Source organism: Ursus arctos, unplaced genomic scaffold (genome assembly GCF_023065955.2).
Source record: "Ursus arctos isolate Adak ecotype North America unplaced genomic scaffold, UrsArc2.0 scaffold_2, whole genome shotgun sequence".
NCBI lineage: Eukaryota > Metazoa > Chordata > Mammalia > Carnivora > Ursidae > Ursus > Ursus arctos.
The window spans coordinates 82,575,244-82,597,028 of record NW_026622874.1 but is presented as its reverse complement, the minus strand read 5'-3'; the positions used below and the strand labels follow the sequence as shown (position 1 = coordinate 82,597,028).

The 21,785-nt window shown below is 45.3% G+C and overlaps 1 protein-coding gene across 1 annotated transcript in view; it reads right to left on the bottom strand.

Annotated features, from left to right (window-relative positions):
- Positions 1-2,566: 2,566 nt before the first annotated feature.
- The window catches only part of OTOA (otoancorin), a 57,776-nt gene continuing 38,557 nt past the window's right edge, over positions 2,567-21,785 (bottom strand). Inside the window, exons 22-28 of the mRNA XM_026515597.4 lie at positions 19,416-19,603; positions 17,174-17,329; positions 10,155-10,297; positions 9,798-9,934; positions 9,160-9,257; positions 5,850-6,045; positions 2,567-3,231 (exon numbers count right to left, since the gene is read on the bottom strand). Coding sequence (XP_026371382.2) covers positions 3,161-3,231; positions 5,850-6,045; positions 9,160-9,257; positions 9,798-9,934; positions 10,155-10,297; positions 17,174-17,329; positions 19,416-19,603 — 989 coding nt within the window. The 3' untranslated portion in view covers positions 2,567-3,160. The remainder of the gene's footprint in view (positions 3,232-5,849; positions 6,046-9,159; positions 9,258-9,797; positions 9,935-10,154; positions 10,298-17,173; positions 17,330-19,415; positions 19,604-21,785) is intronic.

Genomic DNA, 21,785 nt, shown 5'->3' with positions numbered 1-21,785 from the left:
CAGTAACTGAGGCATAAAAGCAGAGAAGTATTAAATGAATCCCCTAAAGTGACTGAAAATCCAAGGAGTCACTGGACGCCTGGGATGGATTTATAGAGCTGGTACTCACTCCAACACACACTTTGGAGAGGTCCCACCTCATCACTCTGTGGCCTGGAAATTCTGCAGCGTTGAATTTTATTTTTTTAATTAATTTAATTTTTAAAATTAAAAAAAAATTTTATACATATGTTTTCCAGGGAAGCAATAAAGATGTTTTTAAAGGTAAGAATGGGCAGCAAACGTTTAAGGACAAAGAAATATCAAATACTTAATATTAAGTCCTTTCTGTGTTGTCACTCTCCATCATGACAGCATTTCTTTAGTAAAGCCAGGTACACACACACCCCCCCCAAAGACACAGCTACCTCTCCTTGGCCACGCAGCCCATCCCCAGTAGCTGTGGTGACTCCCTGGGCACCAGGACTAGAAAGAATAATGTAATTCTAGTTCCCACTGGCTGGATGGCATACTGAAATTTCAGGAACACTTCCAGCCCCCATCAAGCCAGGTTCAGCATCTGGAGTGGGCCTGAAGGTGGGAGTTCCATGAAAGGATCTCACTTGCGTGATATTCAAATATTTGATACCCACGATGGGGCAGGTCCTGACCAATCGGGGCCATGGCCAGTACCCTGTAAACTGCAGGGGAGTCAGTGACCATCCCTGCATGGGTGGCTGGGTGGGGGGGTTGTAAAGATGGAGGCTGGGAATTCAAGGGCAGGGTTGACATTGAAAGGTGAACAGGAGCAGCACCTGGCAGCATGACCTGCTGCTTCCCTGCATGCAAAGGACTGCGCATCTCAACCTGAGACCCCAGGGGTCCTGCAGGGCATAAGCTGGATTTGTCTTCCTGCCTGAGGCAATCACCAATTATATGTGCTGTGAGGCAAGCTGGCCTCCCGCCAGAGAAGGAGGTGAAGGGATTTACAGAATCTCTCTCTGATCTAACTTATTGGAGAAGTTAAAAGATACTCATCCAGGAGGCAGCACAGTGCGAGGTAAAAAGTCAAGATCCAAATCTTTACTATCTGAGGGGCCTTAGACTAGAGTCCCTTAACCTCTCGGGCTCAGGCCCCTCACTTGGAAAATGGGAATCATAACTGCATCCACCTGGAAGAGTTGTGATGAGAACGAAGAGAGCTAATGATACAGGCAGAGCCCTTAGAGCAGTGCCTGATGCAAAGCGGGCCCTCTGGGAGCCACTGCTGTCATCTAGCATGGGACAAGGGTCCAGGAATTTAATCAAAACCAAATGATCAGAAGGGAAGGGGAGATGGGGCGCCTGGGTGGCTCAATCAGTTAAGCAGCCGATTCTTGATTTTGGTTTAGGTCATGATCTCACAATCCTGGGATGAAGCCCCATGTCGGGCTCCATGCTCAGCAGGGAGTCTGCTTGAGGACTCTCTCTCTCTCCCTCTGACCATCTCCCTGCTCCCATGCACACTCGTGGTCTCTTCCCCCCCGCAAAAAATAAATAAATAAATCTTAAAAAAAAAAAAAAAAGGAAGAAGAAGAAGGGAAGGTGAGGCACAAAAGCTCCATGTCATTGGCAGCGTCAAGTCTGACTCAAAGGGAAGTTGTCTTTATTGATGTTCCCCAGGAAAAGCCAAGGCCAAAGGAAAAAGTGGGAATACTGAGCTGGATCCAAGGCTGCTTGGACCCGATCGGAACCTGCACAGACCCATTCTCACGCGACCCCCGTCTCTGATCAGCCAGTCTGGCCCAGCTAAACTGGGGGGCTGGTGCTGCCGGTAACAAGATCAATGATCTGTGATTGAGAAGCCACGTGAGCTACCACTTCCCTGCCGGGATGAACGACGAACCAAATCAGACCCCACAAAGCACCTGTGGGGCCACACCTTCCATATGCCAGTCTTTCAATGTTCTAGAATAACTGCATGTGACATCTGAAAATACACCAGTCTCTACAACACCTACCCATGCTGCTTTTTAAAATCCACCCACCTCTTATGGAACGCCAGAGATGTTTGGGAACTTGGGCAGCCTTTTCATCTTATCTAGATGAGACGTCTACTGTGGACACGTGACCAGGAAGAGAATGCAGGGCATGCTGGTGGCAGAACACAAGTGCCCAGGACACCTAACTGGCTACCTAAGGGAAGTCATGAGAAATAACTCCGATTTTTGTTTTTGAGATGGTGTAACGCCTGGCAGGGGGCAAAGGACACTGCCATCCCCCTTTCCTGAGCCGAAGGCCAACAGCATCCTGCAGATTTCCAGAAGGAACTCCATCCCTCCCAGCCTCCAAAAGGATTGGGCCAGTGGGCTGACTTTGCTCTGCTGGGCAGTAATCACATGGGTGACTGACTTACACTGTGTATTTTCTTCTATTTCAACCCATCTCCAAAGCCCAGAGCAACTTAAAACCAGGAGAGGCACCACTTTTGTCAAAAAAGGAATTTTTTGAAAGCTTAACTGGTAAGTCCACGGCCATTCATTCAGCTGACTCCCAAGGAAACGGAAGGAATCTGGAAAATGTATTTAAAAATTGATTTAACGTTGAGCCGTGTTAAATGTTTTAATTTCCAAGCAATGCAAGGCCCACCAAAACATCAATTAGTCCCAGCAATCAGGCAGGAATATTGGCTTCTGTTGAGGGATTCATTTATTTCAGCCCTGCTAAATATCTAAGAAGGAGAAATCCAATGCAGCCTACAGCTCCGAGGGAGGCACATTAAGCCAGAGAAGAAGCCAGATCAGGCCCTGGCTAAAGTGGTGCCTTTGACAGTGCCCGCCACTCCCTGGCATCTCTCTCTGGAGGGAGGGCAGTAACTTAATAGGTAAGGTCCTCTATGCTATTGACAGAAAACACCCTTCCCTCCCCACAGTTTCTCTGTCTCCAAGCTGGAAAGCAAGAGTGGCTGACAGGGGGCAGAGAATGGCTCCCTGCTGAGGACACAGGCCAGCTTAAGAACTTTCTAAGATAGTTTTTAACAATTACCCTTCCTTTCAGTGCCTTTTAAATTGCAAAGCCCTGGGGTCTCCCTGCCCCAGTGGAGGCTGTGGGTTGGGGTAGGGCTCTCACAGTCTGAAGTGCCTCTGTTTCCATTCAGCGGGGCCAGCTGCTCAGGCACTGAAGGGCCATGTGCACGTGCTGCTCACCACACGGTCTTGGGCAGGAGAAGCAGTAGAGGACAGGCAAGCCAAGGACCCCAGGTGACAGGGACTCCTAGAAGGAGACAGGAGTGCACACAAGGTCTCAGCAGCCCGAGGAGGGTAGACACAGCATGCCGCCAGCTCCCTGGGTCTCCCTCTGCACCACTCGATCTCCCAGAATGCTGCTTGCTCTTCTCAGACACAGGAATAATGACTCCAAAGCAGGGGGCGTTCAGGTGGGAGGGGGGGACGGACGCTGAGGAGTACAAATTAAATGACATTGTGTGAATCAGCTTGTAGCAGAGCTGCCTTAATCCTAAGAGTCACCTGAGGAGATTGTTAAAAATGCAAATTCCTCAGGGGGTTCAGGTCACAATCTCAGGGTCCTAGCATTGAGACCACTTTGGGTTCCCTACTCAGTGGGAGCCGCTTCTCCCTTTCCCTCTGCCCCAGCCCCCACTCGCGCTCTCTCTCACTTACACACACAATCTCTTTCTCTCTCTCAAATAAATAAATAAAATCTTAGGGAAAAAATGCAGATTCCAGGATCCTCCCCTGGAGACTGTGATTGAGCAAGCCCAGGATGAGGCCCAGGGATCTGTATTTTAAGGATTCCTCCCAGGTGATCCTGATAATGAAGCTTAGGAAACAAGAGATTAAGGGCCTCACCCCAGGAAGGGCCTGTGGAGTGAAGGGAAGGAGAAGGGCATCTAGGGTCCTGCGGGGACACCACTTTCCGACCCTACTGGTTCAAGGGAAATTTGGTCCTGCTTCTCTACAGGGGATTTGGCAATATCCATCAAAATTACAAATGCATGCACCCTCCGACCCAGCAATCCCACTTTGAAGATTTTATCTTGCAGACAGACTCAAACAGATGCAAATGATAAGAGGTTATTCCCTGAAGCCTTGTTCATAATAGTTAAAAAAAGAAAAAGAAAAAAACGGAAATATCCATCTGTAGACAGCTGGTTAAATACAGTTACAGTGTAGCCAGAAAATCAACAATTGTACGGCTCCTATGTACAGATACAGAACTGTCGCCAAGATATATTGTTAGGTGAGATATGCAAGGGGCAGAACAAAGGGTATAACAACCTTTTTTAAAAGTGCAGAGATAATCTATGGATGTGTATAGACCATCTCCAGACGAATACACAAGAAGCTGCTAACATTACTTGCCTCTGGGGAAGGAAACTAGGTGACGAGGGGACAGGGGACAGAGGGAGACACCTCACTGCATTCCTTTTCAGCCCTTACACATTTTGAATCCTGTGCATTATCTCTTGTGTATGTTATATAATACACACAAAACACAATATTTAAAGATAATTTTTAAATGGGGGCGCCTGGGTGGCTCAGTTGGTTAGGTGTATAACTCTTGATTTCAGTTAGGTCGTGATCTCAGGGTCCTGGGATCGAGCCCTGCATTAGGCTCCACACTCAGTGGGGAGTCTGCTTGGGATTCTCTCTCCCTCTTCCTCTGCCCCTCTCCCCTCTCCCACTCAAATAAATAAATAAATAAATAAATAAACAAATAAACAAATCTTCAAAGAAAAAATAACAATAGTAGTAAATCAAAGGTCACAGCTCCTGCTTGCAAGTGCCACCTCTGGCCACCTGTGGCTGCAGAATTTGGGAACCCCCAGTTCTCTATCCACAAGGGAAGGCTGGGGCAGACAGAGGGAGAGATTCACATCAGAAAAAGATAGAATGGAGGTTTTGAGCACCAAGTTCTTTTTGCTCACTGAGTATTTGCTCGTGCTGCTCTCTCTACCTGGGACGCTCAGCCCCATGGGGCTGAGTCCATATTCTCCCCCAGCCTGGGCTGCAATTTAGACATTACTGTCTTTGGTAAGTTTCTATGGCCACCCCCCAATCCCCCCAAGCCTAGGTCAGCTGTCTCGCCCGTGTGTTCCCTGTCACAGCACCGGTCATACTACCTCATGGTCACCAGGCTATGTATACCTTCCCTCACCCCCATGCTCGACTGAGAGCTCAGTGAGCACCAAGGACACATCTGGCTTGGTCACTGCCATCTCCCCAGAGCCCAACAGCATGCTTTGTCCAAAGACGGTGCTCACTAAAGATAGAAGGGGTCACAAAGAACTGACAGAGGGGGAAGGAAGAGAGGAATAAGAAAGGCAAGGAAAGCCACACATCCCCAACCCCCTTATTCTAGATCAGCCCTAGTTACCACCACCTCCCTCTGCCTCCTTCCTTCCCCAGTTTTCCCAGATGTGAAATCATCTTGTTCATTTACAAGACAGCCTTACCTGACTTGCTCATCTCTGTATTCCCAGCTCCTGCTTGACGCATAGTAGGTGCCCAATATATACTGGTTGAATTTATTAATTAATACTGGTCAATGAAAGGAGGTAGGATGCAATGGAACCACTGAAATGCATTCAGTCCTGAGGGATTCTGATTCAACGAGTTCTGGGTGGGGTCCATGAAACAGGCTGTTTTACAAGTTCCCCCAGGTGATTAGAAAGCACAACCAGAGTGAGCGTCATTTACACATGCTTGGTAGGGACTTTGGATTTTTCTTTGAATGCAGAGTCTCTGAAGATTGTGAGAGACCCCACTTTGAATCTTAGGAACCTCCCCGCCCCAGGCCGGGCAGGGGGGTACTAAGGGACAGGGAAGGGGGCTAGGGTGGGGGCCCGGGCAGAGGGTTGTCCCGCTCACCAGGAGGAGAACTGGAAGAAGGGGTCCGGGTGGGACTGGCGCTCGGGGGCGTGTCCAGCCACGAGCGAGTGTTGTCGCCATCTAGTGCCCGCTGGAGGCTCTGCAGTTGCAACGTGCTGAGCTGCCGGCGCTGGGCTGGGGTCACCACCGCGGCGTTCTCGGGGCCCAAGGAGGCGATCTGCTCCGCGGACAGCTCCTGCAGCGGAGAAAGGAGACATAACAAAAGGGGGGGGGCAGCGCCCTCAGAGGGGCCCCTCCGCGGCCTTGCCAAACCTCGGTCATCCGCCCAGGCCTTGCCAAACCTCGGTCATCCGCCCAGGGCCCGCACAACTTTGCCATACCCGTGTGTGCTCCTCTTGAGATTTTCCCTTAAAATCACATCGCTCTTTTCACTACTAGAATACATTTATTTTTTAAAAGGAAAATTTTAGGTGGAAATTTCCAAAAATGGAAGATCAGAGTAACCTGCCATCAGTAATCATTAACAATAAGCCAAGAGAAATGAACATTATTGAATTCTAGCTGGCCAATTTGTTGGCCAACAATGTCTGAACCCAAGGCCTCTTAAGAAATAATCATGAAGAGAAGGAGACTTTAAGTGTTATAGAGGTGGCATTTTAGCTCCAAACTGAGACTTCCTCCTTGAAGTAATCAGCATTAAAGGAGAGTTGAAAAGAAAGTCGTGATTTTTCTCACCGTGTGATTTAATGTTGTTTAATTCAGTGCGAGATGCTTCCCCCCACCCCCCACCCAAGGAAGTCTCAAGTCCCCCAGGGACATCTCAAGTCCCCCACCTGAGAAACACTGGCATAGAGGAGAAAACACAAGCCTAGAGGCCAAAGATCTGAATCTGCATCCCTATACTAGCTGTGTGATCTTGAGCAAATTTCACAGCCTCTCTGGGCTTTTGGACTAGATGCAGAGAACTCCTCTCCTGTGTGGATTCTGATCCTCTGGAGTGACTGCCTGCACACCTTGGTGGGGGGGGGGGGTAAGGGGGGTGATCCTGCGAGGGCTCAGTGGAGGAAAGGTGTGATAATCTATTAGTGACGTCTGCCACAGCCATTGGAAGTGGGAACTTCTGCCAAGTACACTATGTCTTTGAGGACCCTGAAACAAGAGGTCTACTGAAGTTGCTTCTAGCTCAGAGGACTTGTGGCTAGTTACAGTAGGTCTGGAACGAGATGGGATGGCAGGATTCTGAATTTGTAGAGAGGTGTCTAAAGTCATGCTGCTTATTTTCTAAGGACCCCCAAGATTCTGGGAAAGGGTTATGCCCCCTCATCCACTCCTCTTTCCTTTTTTATCCTCTCCTTATTCTCTGTCTAGGGAGATGTTTCTCTGGAATTGTGTCATTCCCTTGCTTAGAACCCTTTCCTGCCCCCCACTTCCAAGACACGGTTCCAGCTCCTGAAGGTGGCAATGGGGCCCTCATGCTTTGGGCCAAGCCCACCTGTCCAGCTGCTTCCCCCCAGTCACTCTTCACTGCAGGAGAATGAGCACCCATATCTGTAGGCCTCAGGAGGCATCACCTTTCCATCCACTTCCTTCTGCCTGGAACGTTATCTCCGACCTAGCTAACCCGTCATGCAAGGTTGGCATCACCTCTTCCCTCACACACACACACACACACACACACGCATACACACCACAGGTACTCTTCTGGCTTACGCCTTCCATCTACCATTAACACAGAGTCTGTATTCTACAAATTACCTATTTTTCCAATATGGCGAACTTGCAACCCACAGGCCAGGTTGAATCTCTAGGCCTACTGGACTGTGCTTTAAAAAAATAAATTCGAAGTGATTGCCAACATTTAATTATCAGCAGGTTTCACATGAAAATGGAGACCTCTGGAATCTTAAATAAAATAATTTTAAAAAATTAGAAGGAAGATCCAGCAATATTGGGCCCACATTGTCACACTTCCTTGACGTGCCACAGATGAGAAGCAGCTTCCTCATTTAGACAGGGCTAAGCTTACACAGTTCACCTCGGACTCTACCCGGGCCACAGGCCACAGCACTGTCTTACATTACTCCTAAAGCCCTGAAGGCGCTAGGTTATACTCCTTCACCAGTGTGACCCCAGGTGCACCTAGGAGTTTCAGAAAAAGACAAATCCCTGAACAAGGAAACAACTACAAAGTGCCCTCCAAACAAGACCAAGGGAAAGTGCTCAGCAACATGCCAGCATCCAGAGCCAAGCTGCCTATGCCCTGCAGAAAACCCCAGAGGGGAGGCTCCGTAGCCTTCAGGACTACTATTTATTTCCGGCCAAACAGCTATTTCACCTGCTCTGTGCTGGAAACTGTCCTGTGTTGTGAAGTCGTTCAAGGTCGGCTATCTGTCTTGAAATGAACCAGTGATGGGGCATCACGGGAGTTTGCCCAACCTCGTTTGTGTGTCTTCCACAGTTGTGGTGGCTAGAATTTATTTCCACGTTACCCAGCAAGCAAGAAACACCAGGGCCACTCCTCATCAGAGCAGACTGTCCCCACCAAACACTCCCCTAAGCTTGTTTGGGGACACAGAGCAAGGACCCCGCACAGACTACCCTGTTTCCCTAACCTCAGTTGATCCAACGCCACCTCCTCAATTCCTTCTATAGCAGTTTCTCACCTGTCCTGTTGAGGTTTTCTCAATACTTTTCTTTAAATCAACTAAAATATTTTTACTTCGATTTATTTAAAAAGGAAATGTTATACAGGTCCATAATCCCTCACCGGCAATTCTGAAGTCCAAAAAAAAAAATCTCAAAACTGAAAGTTTTTCCCAAAGTTTAAGACAAACTTATTTGCCTGCAAAACCTGTATTGACGTAAGGCCATTTATAGTCTCTATTTATTCCAATTAGTGTGGCATCACTGACTTCTTCGCAGAAATATTCATGTGTAAGGTGCTTCCCCAGACACTGCTGGGGGTGTTAAATTACATACTGGAGATTCACAGATTGATCTTTTTAAAATCTGGAAAATTCTGAATTCTGAAATGTATCTGTCCCCAAGGGTTTTAGACAAAGAAATATGAGCCTGTCATACCATCATAAATAGAAAATCAATACCACTTGCTATGAAGAGAGGACAATCATAAAAATAAATACAAATTAAAACATAAAATTTTAAGGAAAAAATGTGTTTAAACCTAAAATTATCTTGTGACCCATTCACTGTTGGCAAAAGCTCTTCTCTGGCCCTATCAGCAGAAATCTGGTCGCAAGCCCCTAGAATCCAAGGCCTGCCATCTGTTCCCCAATGTGATTTGAAATGGGGTCAAGCTCCTATTCTCCTTGAAGAACTGAGTACCTACTTTGAATATCTCATCAGGAAGGCATTTGATTGCTGATGGCTGGAAATATGGCATCAAATCCTTGTCCAGCATTTGGAGCTCTTCCTTAGTTAATCCAGCTGGGGAGAAAAAGGAATCACGAGGGTTTAGTTCAAGCCATCGGAACTCCACTGGTTTATTAATGGTGCTGCATAATGTACAGATCTGTGTGTTCTAGGCAAGCGTCATTCCTTACAAAAAGCCTTGAAAATCACACTGGAGAATCAAGTTCCTTAATCAACTCTGATAAAAAAAAAAAAGTGGGTCACATTAGCCCTGATTGGTCTCCTACAACGAAAAGTAGGCCCAGAAGGAGCTTCACTTTATGTAATTTCAGATTGTGTATAAAACTATTTAGAAGTCAATTAAATCACATCCTAAACCACTTTAGTGTGCACAGAACCATCAAGAGAGCTTGTTGAAAGAGCAGATTTGTAGACCCCTCCTCTGCAACCTCAAGTCATGAATCTAGGTTCTACTGGAACTTTAGAGATGTTCACTACATACAGCCAAGGATTCTTTTATTGTTATTATTATTATTTTATTACTATTTTTTTTTGCTTTTGTCCCCAGATGTCAGGTTGGAAAGGGAGAGAAGGCATGTTCGAGGTGCCTCTTACCTGCAATAGTCCCGAGCTCCTGTAGGACAGAGCCGGACCACTCGGTGGGATCACCAAATACAACTTCTGCCTTCCTCTTAAACTCGGCCAAGACATGGGTGCTGCAGAGCAGGGTCCCGATTCTGGCCACCACCACCCTGGTTAAGAGGGAAGGATATAGTGTGAGCCTGGGAGACTCCAGACACGACGGGTGTGCAGAAGGTAGGTAGGCCCAGCTTCCAGAAAGGATCCAGCTGATTCCACTCCTTATTTTAACCCAGAAAAGTGGCAAAGCATCAGAAAGCAGAAAACATCTCACTGAATGAATGAACTGGTTGATCAATCATTTGCCATTTTGAACACTACTGGTTTGGTTACCTGAATTCTGAGATCCTTATGAGGGAGATTTCGGTGACATTCATAGCACACAGGGTTACACCAAGTCCTACTAAGTGGAAGCTCTTCAGATCTCGGATAGTGTAGCCTGAATCCTCCAGGAACCCTTGCAGAATGGATTTAGCCTAGAAAAATAAGGAAGAATAAAAGATGAATTATCCAGGGATGATGAGAACCCCAAGGCCTGAGGGGATAACTGAGTTATAGCTGTAACCTCCTGACCAATCCCCCACTGTACTCCCCTGGACGTAACCCCCCCCCCCATCCAAACCATCCTAGCCATTGCCTCCGGGTTCATGTCCCTAAGGTGCTGCTTCTAGTGAGTACGTCCCCTCATCCGGAGAGGTGTGTTTTGGCAATGAAACTCTTGTACCCTTCACCAGCACTAAAGGAACTTTACCCTGTGTCTGTGTTTGCTAGCTTATTTTCTTCAGTCACTCATGAAATGAGTGCTCATTTAAGTTCTCCTGCATCAGGATCCAAACTTTTCCAGCATGTTTCCAGAACTTTTTTTTTTTTTTTTAAGATTTATTTATTTGACAGAGAGAGAGAGTGAGAGAGCACGAGTTGGTGGGGCGGGGGTGGGGTGTGAGGGGTGGGGTGCCCTCGGTGATTACAAGAAAGACAGCCTTCTTTCTCTGGAAGGAGAACATTCTTCACTTTGAACTGAACCTTGAAAGGATAAAGGGGGAGACAGCAGAGGGAGCAAGAGAAGAAGGCTCCCCTGCTGAGTAGGGAGCCTGATGCGGGACTCGATCCCAGGACCCTGGGATCATGACCTGAGCCCAAGTCAGACACTTAACCGACTGAGCCACCCAGGCGCTCTGAGTTTCCAGAACTTTCTGACAAAACCTTTTAATAGTCTGCTTTTTTGCCTTAGCTCAAATCAGTCCCTCCATCTGAAATGTGCTTCCTGCCTTCCCAACTGTTAAAATCCAACCATCTTTTTATCTGGAGGGTTCAAGTCAAATGTTACCTTCTTCCTGAAGTCTTCCCTGACGATCTCAGCCATGGTGAATTTTTCTTTCTCTAAAGCCCTACGTTAATAGGTTTGTCCCTCTCTCTTCAATTCCAGAGAGAAGTGTAACAAATGCTTTGGTATTGAAAACCACAAAGGGATCTCTTCAGTGAGCTTTGATTTAAGGGGACTGCTGTGTAGGGTCGCTGAAATTCTTGCACAGTAGCCATTCATTGTTCATGACTTTCCCTGGAGAGCTACCCCTCCCACACTCTTACTTCACATTGTTCAGGTGGAGCTGACTTCTGAGTTCCAGTGGTGATGCTATGACCCAGTCCTGACTGGTAAAGTCATCTCTTAGCCTGGCTGCCATGATTTGTTATAGACTGGGCCTGTGATCCAGTCAAAACCAACCAGGACTTTGACTGGAATAACTAGGGATATCCTAATTGAAATAGCAGAATAAGACAGCCTTCTTTCTCTGGAAGGAGAACATTCTTCACTTTGAACTGAACCTTGAAAGGATAAACACCTGGATTTGCTAGAATTCACCACATGCAAAGAGCCTGCCTCTGACTGAAGCCAACACAAAGGAAAACAGGGTCAAAAATGGTGAGAGACAGATTCCTGACCATAGTGTTGAAGACTCTGGATCCAGCCATACCTGAACTCTACACTTGAACTTTTCGGTTATGGGAGCCAATAAATTTCTTTGCGTGGTCAAACCACTTTGAGTTGGTTTTTCTGCCACTTGTAATGAAACGACCCTGATTCATTTGATCTACCTATGTTGGACCTGAGGAAGGATTCAAGTCATTCCTTTGGAGATGAGCTGTATAATAAAGTCTGGATGCTTGGTGCTCATAGGGGCAGGTGCAAAAGGTAACAAGAGGACAAGAGTTCACAAGGCAAAGATGGGAAGGAGACATCCAAGAACAAACATCTGAATGGAGGGAGGGTCACAGGGATCCAGTGAGCCTTCCCATATCCTTTTACCATCAGTTCATCCCATCACACAGTCAGAATCATTACAGTGTTAAGAGAAAGTGTTAGCAAAGATTGGGAAATGTGGCGTTGGGTTTCCACTTTTCATGTCTCTTGCCTCCCCATCCCCCAAGTCTGTTTAAATGCTACCTTTCCAGAGAAGACTGCCCGATTCCCCAACCTCAAATAGCCTCCCTCCTTGACTATTTCCATGAACACTTTGCCCATTTTCTGTTATCAATTATCACAATTTTAAAACATTTTTCACTGTGCTCACCTTTTTTGTCTTGTACCACCAAGTAGAATCCCCAGAGACACAAAACATATCCAGCTAGTTCACCATCGTAACCCTACCACTTGGCACGATGCCTGGCACATGGTTCAGTCCGATAAGGACGTTTTTAAATGAATGAATGAATATCTGAGTGAGTGATCTATAGAAGTTGTAGGCAATATGTACTCCTTTGAAATGGCATCAGATCGCTGCTTTCACAAGATGGACTGGCTTCAGGGAGATTTCCTGTTTCTGCAAATCAGACTGATCAGTGTCTTCATGAAATTGCCCTCGGTGATTACAAAACTCGCAGGTTCCCCAGGGGAGTTTCAATAGTATCACACTCAGACTTAAGTGTCTCTGAATGGGAATGTACATCCAAAATTATAATAGCTAATATTTCCTGAATGTTTGCATGGACCAGCACTTGACATACACCATCTCATCTAGCCTTTACAACTACCCTGTGAAGTATTTTTTTTAATATTTTATTTATTTACTTATCAGAGAGAGGGGGGGGGCAGAAGCAGGGGGAGCAGCAGGCTCCCCACTGAGTAGGGAGCCCAATGCAGGACTCGACTCCAGGACCCTGGGATCATGATCTGAGCCCAAGGCAGACACTTAACCAACTGAGTCACCTAGGCATCCCAGCCCTGAGAAGTAATAATATTATTCTCATTCTCACGGATGAGGAAGCTGAGGCCCAGAGAGGTAAAGTAACTAAGCCACGGCTACACAGCTGGCAAATAACAGTGCTAGGATTAAAACCCAGGCATTCCGACTCCAGAGCCTGTACCCTTAGACAGTGAAGATGTTTGGGTATGAAGAGAAGAAAGAGAGAGATTTGAGGTCACTTTTGAACTTTTCCTATTAAGTCTTCACGATCAGGTTTTATTAGTTGACTCATAACAATTTGTGCTCCCCAACTATCAGGTGTGCACATTTTAAAATGAAAGTGCAAAAATACAATTCAAATAAAATTACTTTGAAGATGCGGTATTAAATTGTCCCTGCCACTGGAACCTGGAAAATGCAAGCTCAGCCTGCAAGGTGATAAGCCAAAATATATTTACTTGAATGACTGGACCAGTGTATCTGTAATGATTCCAAGACAATTAATACTAACACTTCTAGGCAATATTAGCCCTCTGAAAAATGAATAGCTGTAAGACTTCAATCTCTCCATTCATCCCTCTGGCTTCTCTAATAGTTTTTTCTCCCCCTTATATTGGCTTTTAAACTGAACTCTGTTAATGTAGTTCCACCAGGTCTGACTATTAATCTAGAAACATGCATTTAAGGGTTTGATTGGGAGTGAAAGTTGAAGAACTGACTGCAAATGATATATGCAAATGTTAGGTTTTCATATCCTCTTCAAACATATTGATAAATCTCACTGGCATCCATGCGAATTAAAATCGGTGCAAAGGGAAAGAGATACTCTAGTTTCTAAGTTGGATATATTTTTCTGTTTTCTCCCAGACTATAAGTAGAAGGATTTTAATATCCGTGACGTGGCACTTCTCAAACAGTCAAAATCAGTCATTATAGAATGTCGCATGGAAGGAACCTCAGATTGCTGGGTTTAGACTGTCTTGCAAATGAGGCGAGATGCCCGAGAGAGGAAGTGTGGTGGTGGTGATGATGATGATGATGGCGTCAGCGACCACAACAATGAAAACAATTGATTTTGACTGAATACTATGGGCCAGGCATTGTTCAAAATGTTTCACATGTACTGACTTACATAATCCTCATAGCCAGGATCTCCATGCTGCCCAGCTCCAGGGGTGGGGGTGGGGGTGGTGCAATTCACATTGCGTCCTGTTTGAATGGTGCCACTCAGACTTAGGGGACATGGCAATCCTGACTCCAAAAAGCTCATGCGACTAGGGGACACGCATTGGTTTTGCCTGCCCAGCACCCATCCTCCCTTTGTTTGAGAACACCATGCTTTCCCTTGGGTGGACCGCCCTGTATTTGTTTCCTCTTGTTGCCATAACAAACGACTGCAGATTCGGTGGCTTAACACAACACATATTCCCTTACAATTTTGAAAGGTCCTAAATCCTAAAATGGATCAGCCAGGTGAGTTCCTTCCGGAGGCTCTAGAGAGAATTTATTTCCTTCCTTCTTCTAGCTTCCAGAGCCTGCCTGTAGTCACATCCTCCATCTTCAGACAGCAGCCTAGTGCTTTCAAATCTCTCTCTGTGTCCTTCTGCTCCCATTGTCACACGGCCTCCTGTCTCCTTCTCATAAGGACCCTTGTGATTACACTGGGCTCATCAGGAGAATCATCCTATCTCAAGATCCTTAAATTAATCCGATCTGTAAAATCCCTTTTGCCACATAAGGGAACATCTTCAAAGATCATAGGGATTGGCGCGCAGATGTCTTTGGGGGCCTTATGCAGCCTCCCACACTCCCATTCCCCGCTGTCAGTTCATAGGGCCATGATGAGATGGACTCCACTCCCCGACGCATGCCTGGCCAACCACCATATTCTACTCCCGATCACAGTGACTGCTTGGGGTGGGCCATTGCATGATTGGAGTCAATGCTGGGACTTTTTCAAATATTAATGCAAGAGGGGCACTTTTTTATGGGGATGCTAATTAGATAATATGTAAACCCAGTGTTGAAAATGACGACTGAGGGAGGGCTGCCGGAGCATGAGGATACCACAGAGCAGCTAAAACTCCCCTTTCTAGCAATACAGTGGGTTAACGTCCCTCCCAGTGGAAACAATTAAATTCTGGAGAGAACTTCTTCTTTAACGCATGATGGATTAACTGACACAGAAACCAACCTCCCAAGCAATGAGAACACTGAACAGAATTTATGAAACAACTGTATTCAGACACTGGACAACAGAGGATACAGGACTGTAATCCTGAAAGAGGGAACATAAATAAGGAAAGCCCGAAAATTGCCCTTGCTTATTGCCCAGAAGCAGTTTCCAGGCCAGGGAGCAGGAAAGGGAACCCAAAGAAGCCTGGTCATCCAGATGAGCTGGGAACACAGAGATTCAAGGTCAGAGAGGCCAGGGCACCTGTAATCTGTTGGGGGTAAGTACTGGAGAGTAAGAAACTTCAGAGAGAGAGAACACCAAAAGAGAAACTTGGCAGAAAAGAGAGAGATCTTCCCCTGTCTGGCTGAGTACTGACCTCTCTACACAGGCCAGGAGTGAAATCTACATAAATATCAGGAAGATGCATCAGAAAGTGATAGGATGAACAATTCTCAGAGCTCATGTGGAGTTGGAAAGAGATCACATTCCCACCAGCCAGAACAGAGGAGTCTTGAAATACACAGAGCACAGTCTCCAGAATAATCATGTCTGAATAACAGATAAATTAACTACAGAATTAAGGTCACTCTGGACTCACCCTAATAATGCTCAAAAGGAAGGCTTGGGACACCTGGGTGGCTCAGTTGGTTAAGTATCTGCCTTTGGCTCAGGTCGTGATCCCAGCGTCCTGGGACTGAGACCCCCTCAGGCTCCCTGCTCAGCGGGCAGTCAGCTCCTCCCCTCCCCCAGCTTGTGCTCTCTCTCTCTCTCAAATAAATAAATAAAATCTTTAAAAATTTTTTCAATTAATTAACTAATTAATTTTAAAAAAGGAACCTCAAAATCAACCTAATTTGAAAGTAATTTAAATGTATGCCAGTAGTGATCCGAAGGGGCACCTGCACCCCGATGTTTATAACAGCAACTATGGAAAGAGCCCAGACGTCCATCAACAGATGAATGGATAAAGAAGATGTGATATATATATATATATATATATCCCTACATACATATATGCATGCAATGGAATATAATGCAGCCATCCATCAAAAAATATCCATCAAAAAATGAAATCTTGCCATTTGCAAAGACATGGATGGAACTAGAGGGCATTATGCTAAGCGAAATAAGTCAGTCAAAGACAATTATCATATGATCTCCCTGATATGTGGAACCTAAGAAACAAAACAGAAGATCATAGGGGAAGGAAGGGAAAAATAAAACAAGATGAAACCAGAGAAGGAGACAAACCATAAGAGACTCTTAATCATAGGAAGCAGACCGAGGGTTGCTGGAGGCCGGGAGGCAAGGGGGAGGGATGGAGTAACTGGGCGATGGCATGTGATGTAATGAGCACTGGTTATTATATAAGACTGATGAATCACTGACCTCTACCTCTGAAGCCAATAATACATTATATGTTAATTAATCAAATTTATTTATTTATTTTTAAAGACTTTATTTATTTATTTGTCAGAAAGAGAGAGAGAGTGAGAGAGCACAAGCAGAGGGAGGGGCAGGCAGAAGGAGAAGCAGGCTCCCCGCTAAGCAGGCGCCTGATGCAGGACTCGATCCTAGGACCCTGGGATCATGACCTGAGCTGAAGGCAGACACTTAACCAACTGAGCCACCCAGGCGTCCCTAATTAATTGAATTTAAATTTAAAAATTGTTTAAAAAATAAATAAATGCCAGAACAAAGCCCAATAACCTTGGAAGGAGTACAACTAAATCAAACACTCAAAAATGCAGAATTCACAATGCCTGTTAGCTACTCAAAATCACCAGCCTTGCATATAAAATAAAAATACATAACCCATAACTAAGAGAAAAATTAGTCCATAGAAACAGACTCAGAAATAACTGATGACAGAATTAGCAGCCAAGATTTTAAAGCAGTTATTATAAATACTGTATGTTCAAGGACATAAAGGACAATATACACAAAATTAAGACAAAATGGAATACTTAAAAGATCAAGCAACATCTACCCACCTGTCCTGGGGTCCATTCTGTCTGCTGGCTTAGGGAAGCCACGGTGTCAATGGAGCTGAGATCCAGCTGTTCCAGCTCACTTTCATTAAGAGTCAGAGCAATGCGCCCCAGAGAGGCGATATGATATTCTTTCCAGTAAGAAGGCAGGTCCCAGACCTTCAAGTGAAAAAAAATCCAGATCAGACTGACCATTACTAACAGTATTTTAAACAAACATAGGGTAAATCTCTTTAATATGTAAAGTTCTTTTATAAATCAATAAGAAAAAGACAACTGCATTTGTTCTAATATATATATATATATACGTATAGATACACATATATACACATATACATATACATACACACATATATATGTGCATGCGTGTGTGTATATATAGGCATATATATATACACACACACACAACATGAACAGAACAACTTTATATCATGGGAATTTATTGGTCTGATTTCTCGGCCCTCATCTTGATTTGGCCACATAGAGAGAGGGTCCCTGGCCAGTGGACTAAGGTTTTGTCTAAGATGACAAGGACAACTCAGGGGATGTGGCGGAGGGTGCTACAATCTTCCTTATTGTAGTATGAGGTTTTGATTTTTTCTGGCTAAAGAGGCCATTTATCTTTGTAAATACAAAACATTTTTGCTTCCTCCAGTTTTCTATTAGTGGTGAAAGAACAGAAACAAAGTTTTACTGATTAAAAAAAAAAAGACATAAACAAGAAATTCACAAAAGGGGGCGCCTGGGTGGCTCAGTCGTTAAGCATCTGCCTTCGGCTCAGGGCATCATCCCAGGGTGCTGGGATCGAGCCCCGCATCGGGCTCCCTGCTCCGCTGGGAGCCTGCTTCTTCCTCTCCCACTCCCCCTGCTTGTGTTCCCTCTCTCTCTGGCTGTCTCTCTCTGTGTCAGATAAATAAATAAAAATCTTTAAAAAAAAATTCACAAAAGAAGAAACAGACATGGAAAAGAGTTCAGTCTTGGTCATAATTTTTTAAATTGTACATTAACAACAATCAAAGAATACCATGTTAGCCAATCCTATTGACAAGCAATAAAAAGAACTATCATTTGTGGTATTGAAAAGATATGGGGTAAAGGATACCCTCATTTATTTATGTTGAGAATATAAATTGGTTCATACTTTTTGGAAGAGAATTTGGTTATATGTAATAGCTTTTAAGATGTTTATATGCTTTGACCCCAAAATTCCACCTCTGGGAATTTAGCCTAAGTAAAAAATGAGACAAATGCCCCCCAAAATATGTACAAATATGTACCTTGAGGCATTAAAAAAATATAAGCAACCTAAAAGTCTACCAATTTGCTAAATAAATAAGGACCAGAAAAAAAGGACCAACCACAAAATGAAATATTATATAACTATTTAAAATGTTGATATAAATCTATAATTCTGATATGGAAAATATGCATTTATACTGTTGGGTGTCGACAGCAAGTTATTGAAGAGTGGGTGAGCATGATACTATTTTTTTCCAAATATATGTGTGAGTATACATGAAATATATGCATGAAATATAAAAATACATTTTATACACATACACAGAAGTCTGGAGAGCTTCAGGTGAATATACCAAAACCAGTGCTTTACAATGCTTAACAGTGCTTATCTCTGGGTAGATTATGACAGATTTTCTTGTTTATTATTTTCCAACTTTTCCACAATAAACTTGGGTCATTTATATAAAAAAGAGTTATAAATGTAATTTTAAGGAACTTCATGTCCTAAGCCCACAAGGATAACCAGATATTCTACAACTATCCAAACGGCTGAAATAAGCCACTCAAAGGGAACTTTATAAAGATGGGAAAAGACTCGTAGTCCCCTTTTTACTCCTTCCTGCTATGTTTTCAGACAAATTTGCAATGGATTCTGAGAAACCCTGCTGTAGGCAGCAACTGAGGTTCTCCAAGTGGAGAGAGAAAAGGCACAATTCCTGGAAACCGTCTCAGTCAGAGGAACCAGAGAACATCCACAGAACTTTTTACTGAGTGTCCATGAGATGCCAAGACACATCTCCGTTCTCTGCCACAGCCCTGAGAGGGAGGCACTAGAAATTTCTCAGATGTGGAGAGCATACCTATGGCATGGAGTTGATACAGAGAAATTGCAATGGGACAACACACGTGAGAACTCCCTGAGCTGGGCTCTACATGCAGCAGTGCTGGGACCGTCGTGCTGGGCTTTCTTCTCTGTTGAATGCTCCCTCCCTGAGGTGGGCTTTACCTGTACTGCCTTCTCCTTTAGGGTCATCAGCTGAGGTGGGCTGAAACCCCTGACGGCCCCCAGAAGCTCCACATGCCTGGTAAACGTGTGTTCCTCCATGCAGAGCAGGTCCTCAGGGGCCCAGCAGGCATTGGCTTCTGCCAACTTGAAGATGTCACCAGAAGAAGGAGCCATGACTCCATGGCAACCTCAAGAATGGGGAGGAACAGAGGAAAGAGAGCTTCAGGGAATGTTAGTTTTTACTGGAATGAGTAACCTCCTTGTCCAGATGGATTTATTCATGAGAGGCAGCGTGGCATAGACATTGAGAGCAGGGACGCGGGGAGCAGCTTGAATCCCACTTCTGCCACTTCTTGCTAATTACCTGGTAACAAAATCATGGAAATGCCAATTTTTTGCACGGCCACATGCACACAGTAGGAACTCTGCAACATTATATTGGGGTTCCAAATTGCCTGGAGGGGAGGGGGAGCTGGTGGTGAACAGTTCTGGCTTCAGATTGAAATCCAAAGCTATTTAGCCCTTCTCTGACTCAGTTCCCTCATCAATAAAATGAGGATAAAATTATCTCATCAAATTTTTGGAAGGATTAAATGTATTATTATATAAGAAACACTTAGAACAATGTCAGGTATACAGTAAGCACTCAATACTAGCAAGCTATTTTTATTAGTTATGTTACCAGCAGCTGCCACCTCATGCATTTGTCTGCAACCCAGAGGTAAGGCTTCCAGAATTACGAGGAAGGAGCACTTCTATCTAACTGTGGTAAGGGTGGGATGCCTGGGTGGCTCAGTCGGTTAAGTGTCTGTCTGCCTTTGGCTTGGGAGTCAGGCTCCCTGCTCAGTGGGGAGTCTGCCTCTCCCTCTGCCTCTCCACCCCACTTGTGTGCACTCCCCCCATATCTCTCAAACAAAATCTTTAAGAGTGGGAAGGGAGAATGATGTGCCATTGTGGAGGCTATGGCCTTCCCACTTTCTGGGAAAGAGGAGAAATGGGCATTTTCCTTCCCAACAAGAGAAGCCCATCCATTTCAGTCTTTGACTAAGTTGAACTTCACCTGGCCAAACCAGTTAACATCATCAACACATAAATGAGGCTCCTTGTCTGAAGAGCAATCCTGGCTTTCCTGTCAAGGCAGCTGTCCACCCCTGAGGACACAGACTCACCACCTGAGCCCGGGCATCCCCAAGCCCTGTGGCCACTCCCTTCTCACAGCCTCTCGGTGGCAACTCACTGGACTGCAGTCAAGAGGTGAAAGCAGACTAGATCGAAGTCGCCGCGTGTGGTCCTCAAGCATCTATACCACAAAAGACACATCCTTCTTAGACTCCCCCACTTTCCAGTGAAAACAGCATCCAGTGACAGTAGAGAATTAGAGAGGAACAAAGTAGTTATACCATGCAGCAGGGACTTGGTCTTATCCCTGCTGTGGTCCCTGCCTGGCACATGGTAGGAGTTTAGCAAGTATTTGTTGAATGAGTCAACACAGCCACACAAATTAACTAAAACAAAACCAACTAGTAATTCTGCTGATCCATTCATTACTATAAGCATAGCAGTAACAAAACCCAGAACCACTAAAGAAAACTCGGACGATGCAGCTGTAACAGAGTGTCCTCCCCAGAGTGTGGCGAGTCTTACTGTTGCATACCCGCACGCACAGACCAGGAGGGCTGCCGTGTGCCAGTGGTGATCGCCACCAGCTCTGGGTACAAATCCAAGAGCCATTGCTCACTCCGCAACTTTGGCCAAGTCTCTTAATCTCTCTCCAAACCTCAGCTTTTCTTGTCAAGAAAATGGGAGCAAGCACAGGACAGAGACGCGTGGAGAGAGGACCACCCCAGATAAACATAAATCGGATTGTGACACTTCCTTGCTTGGTGCCTCCATGAGACCCCCAACCCAAAGACAAAGACAAAGTCCTTAGGGCTTCCTTTATAAGGCCCTACATGGCCTTGTCTCCTGTGCACTCCAGCCACACTGGCCCCTCAGGTCCCATCCCTTTCCATTCCTGTTACACTGCCATTTGCCTGGAAGACTCCAACACCGCATGTCCATGAAGTCCGTGCCCACACTCCCTGGGGCTTTCCTGAAACGTCCCCTTCTCAGTGCAACCTACCTCCACGGTTCTCTTTGCAAATTCTAATCCCCCACCCCCCACTCCCAGACCCCTTCCTTAACTTGCTTTGTTTTCCTTCTTGGCACTTACCATCACACAAAATACTACGTCTTTTACTTACTGTGTGTGTGATTTATTGTCAGGCACCGGCCCCCACGCGCCAGCCCCTTGAAAGTAAGCCCTAAGAGGATAGGGATTTTTGTCTGTTTTGTCCACATAGTCGGTGCTCAATAATTATTTTTTGCAGG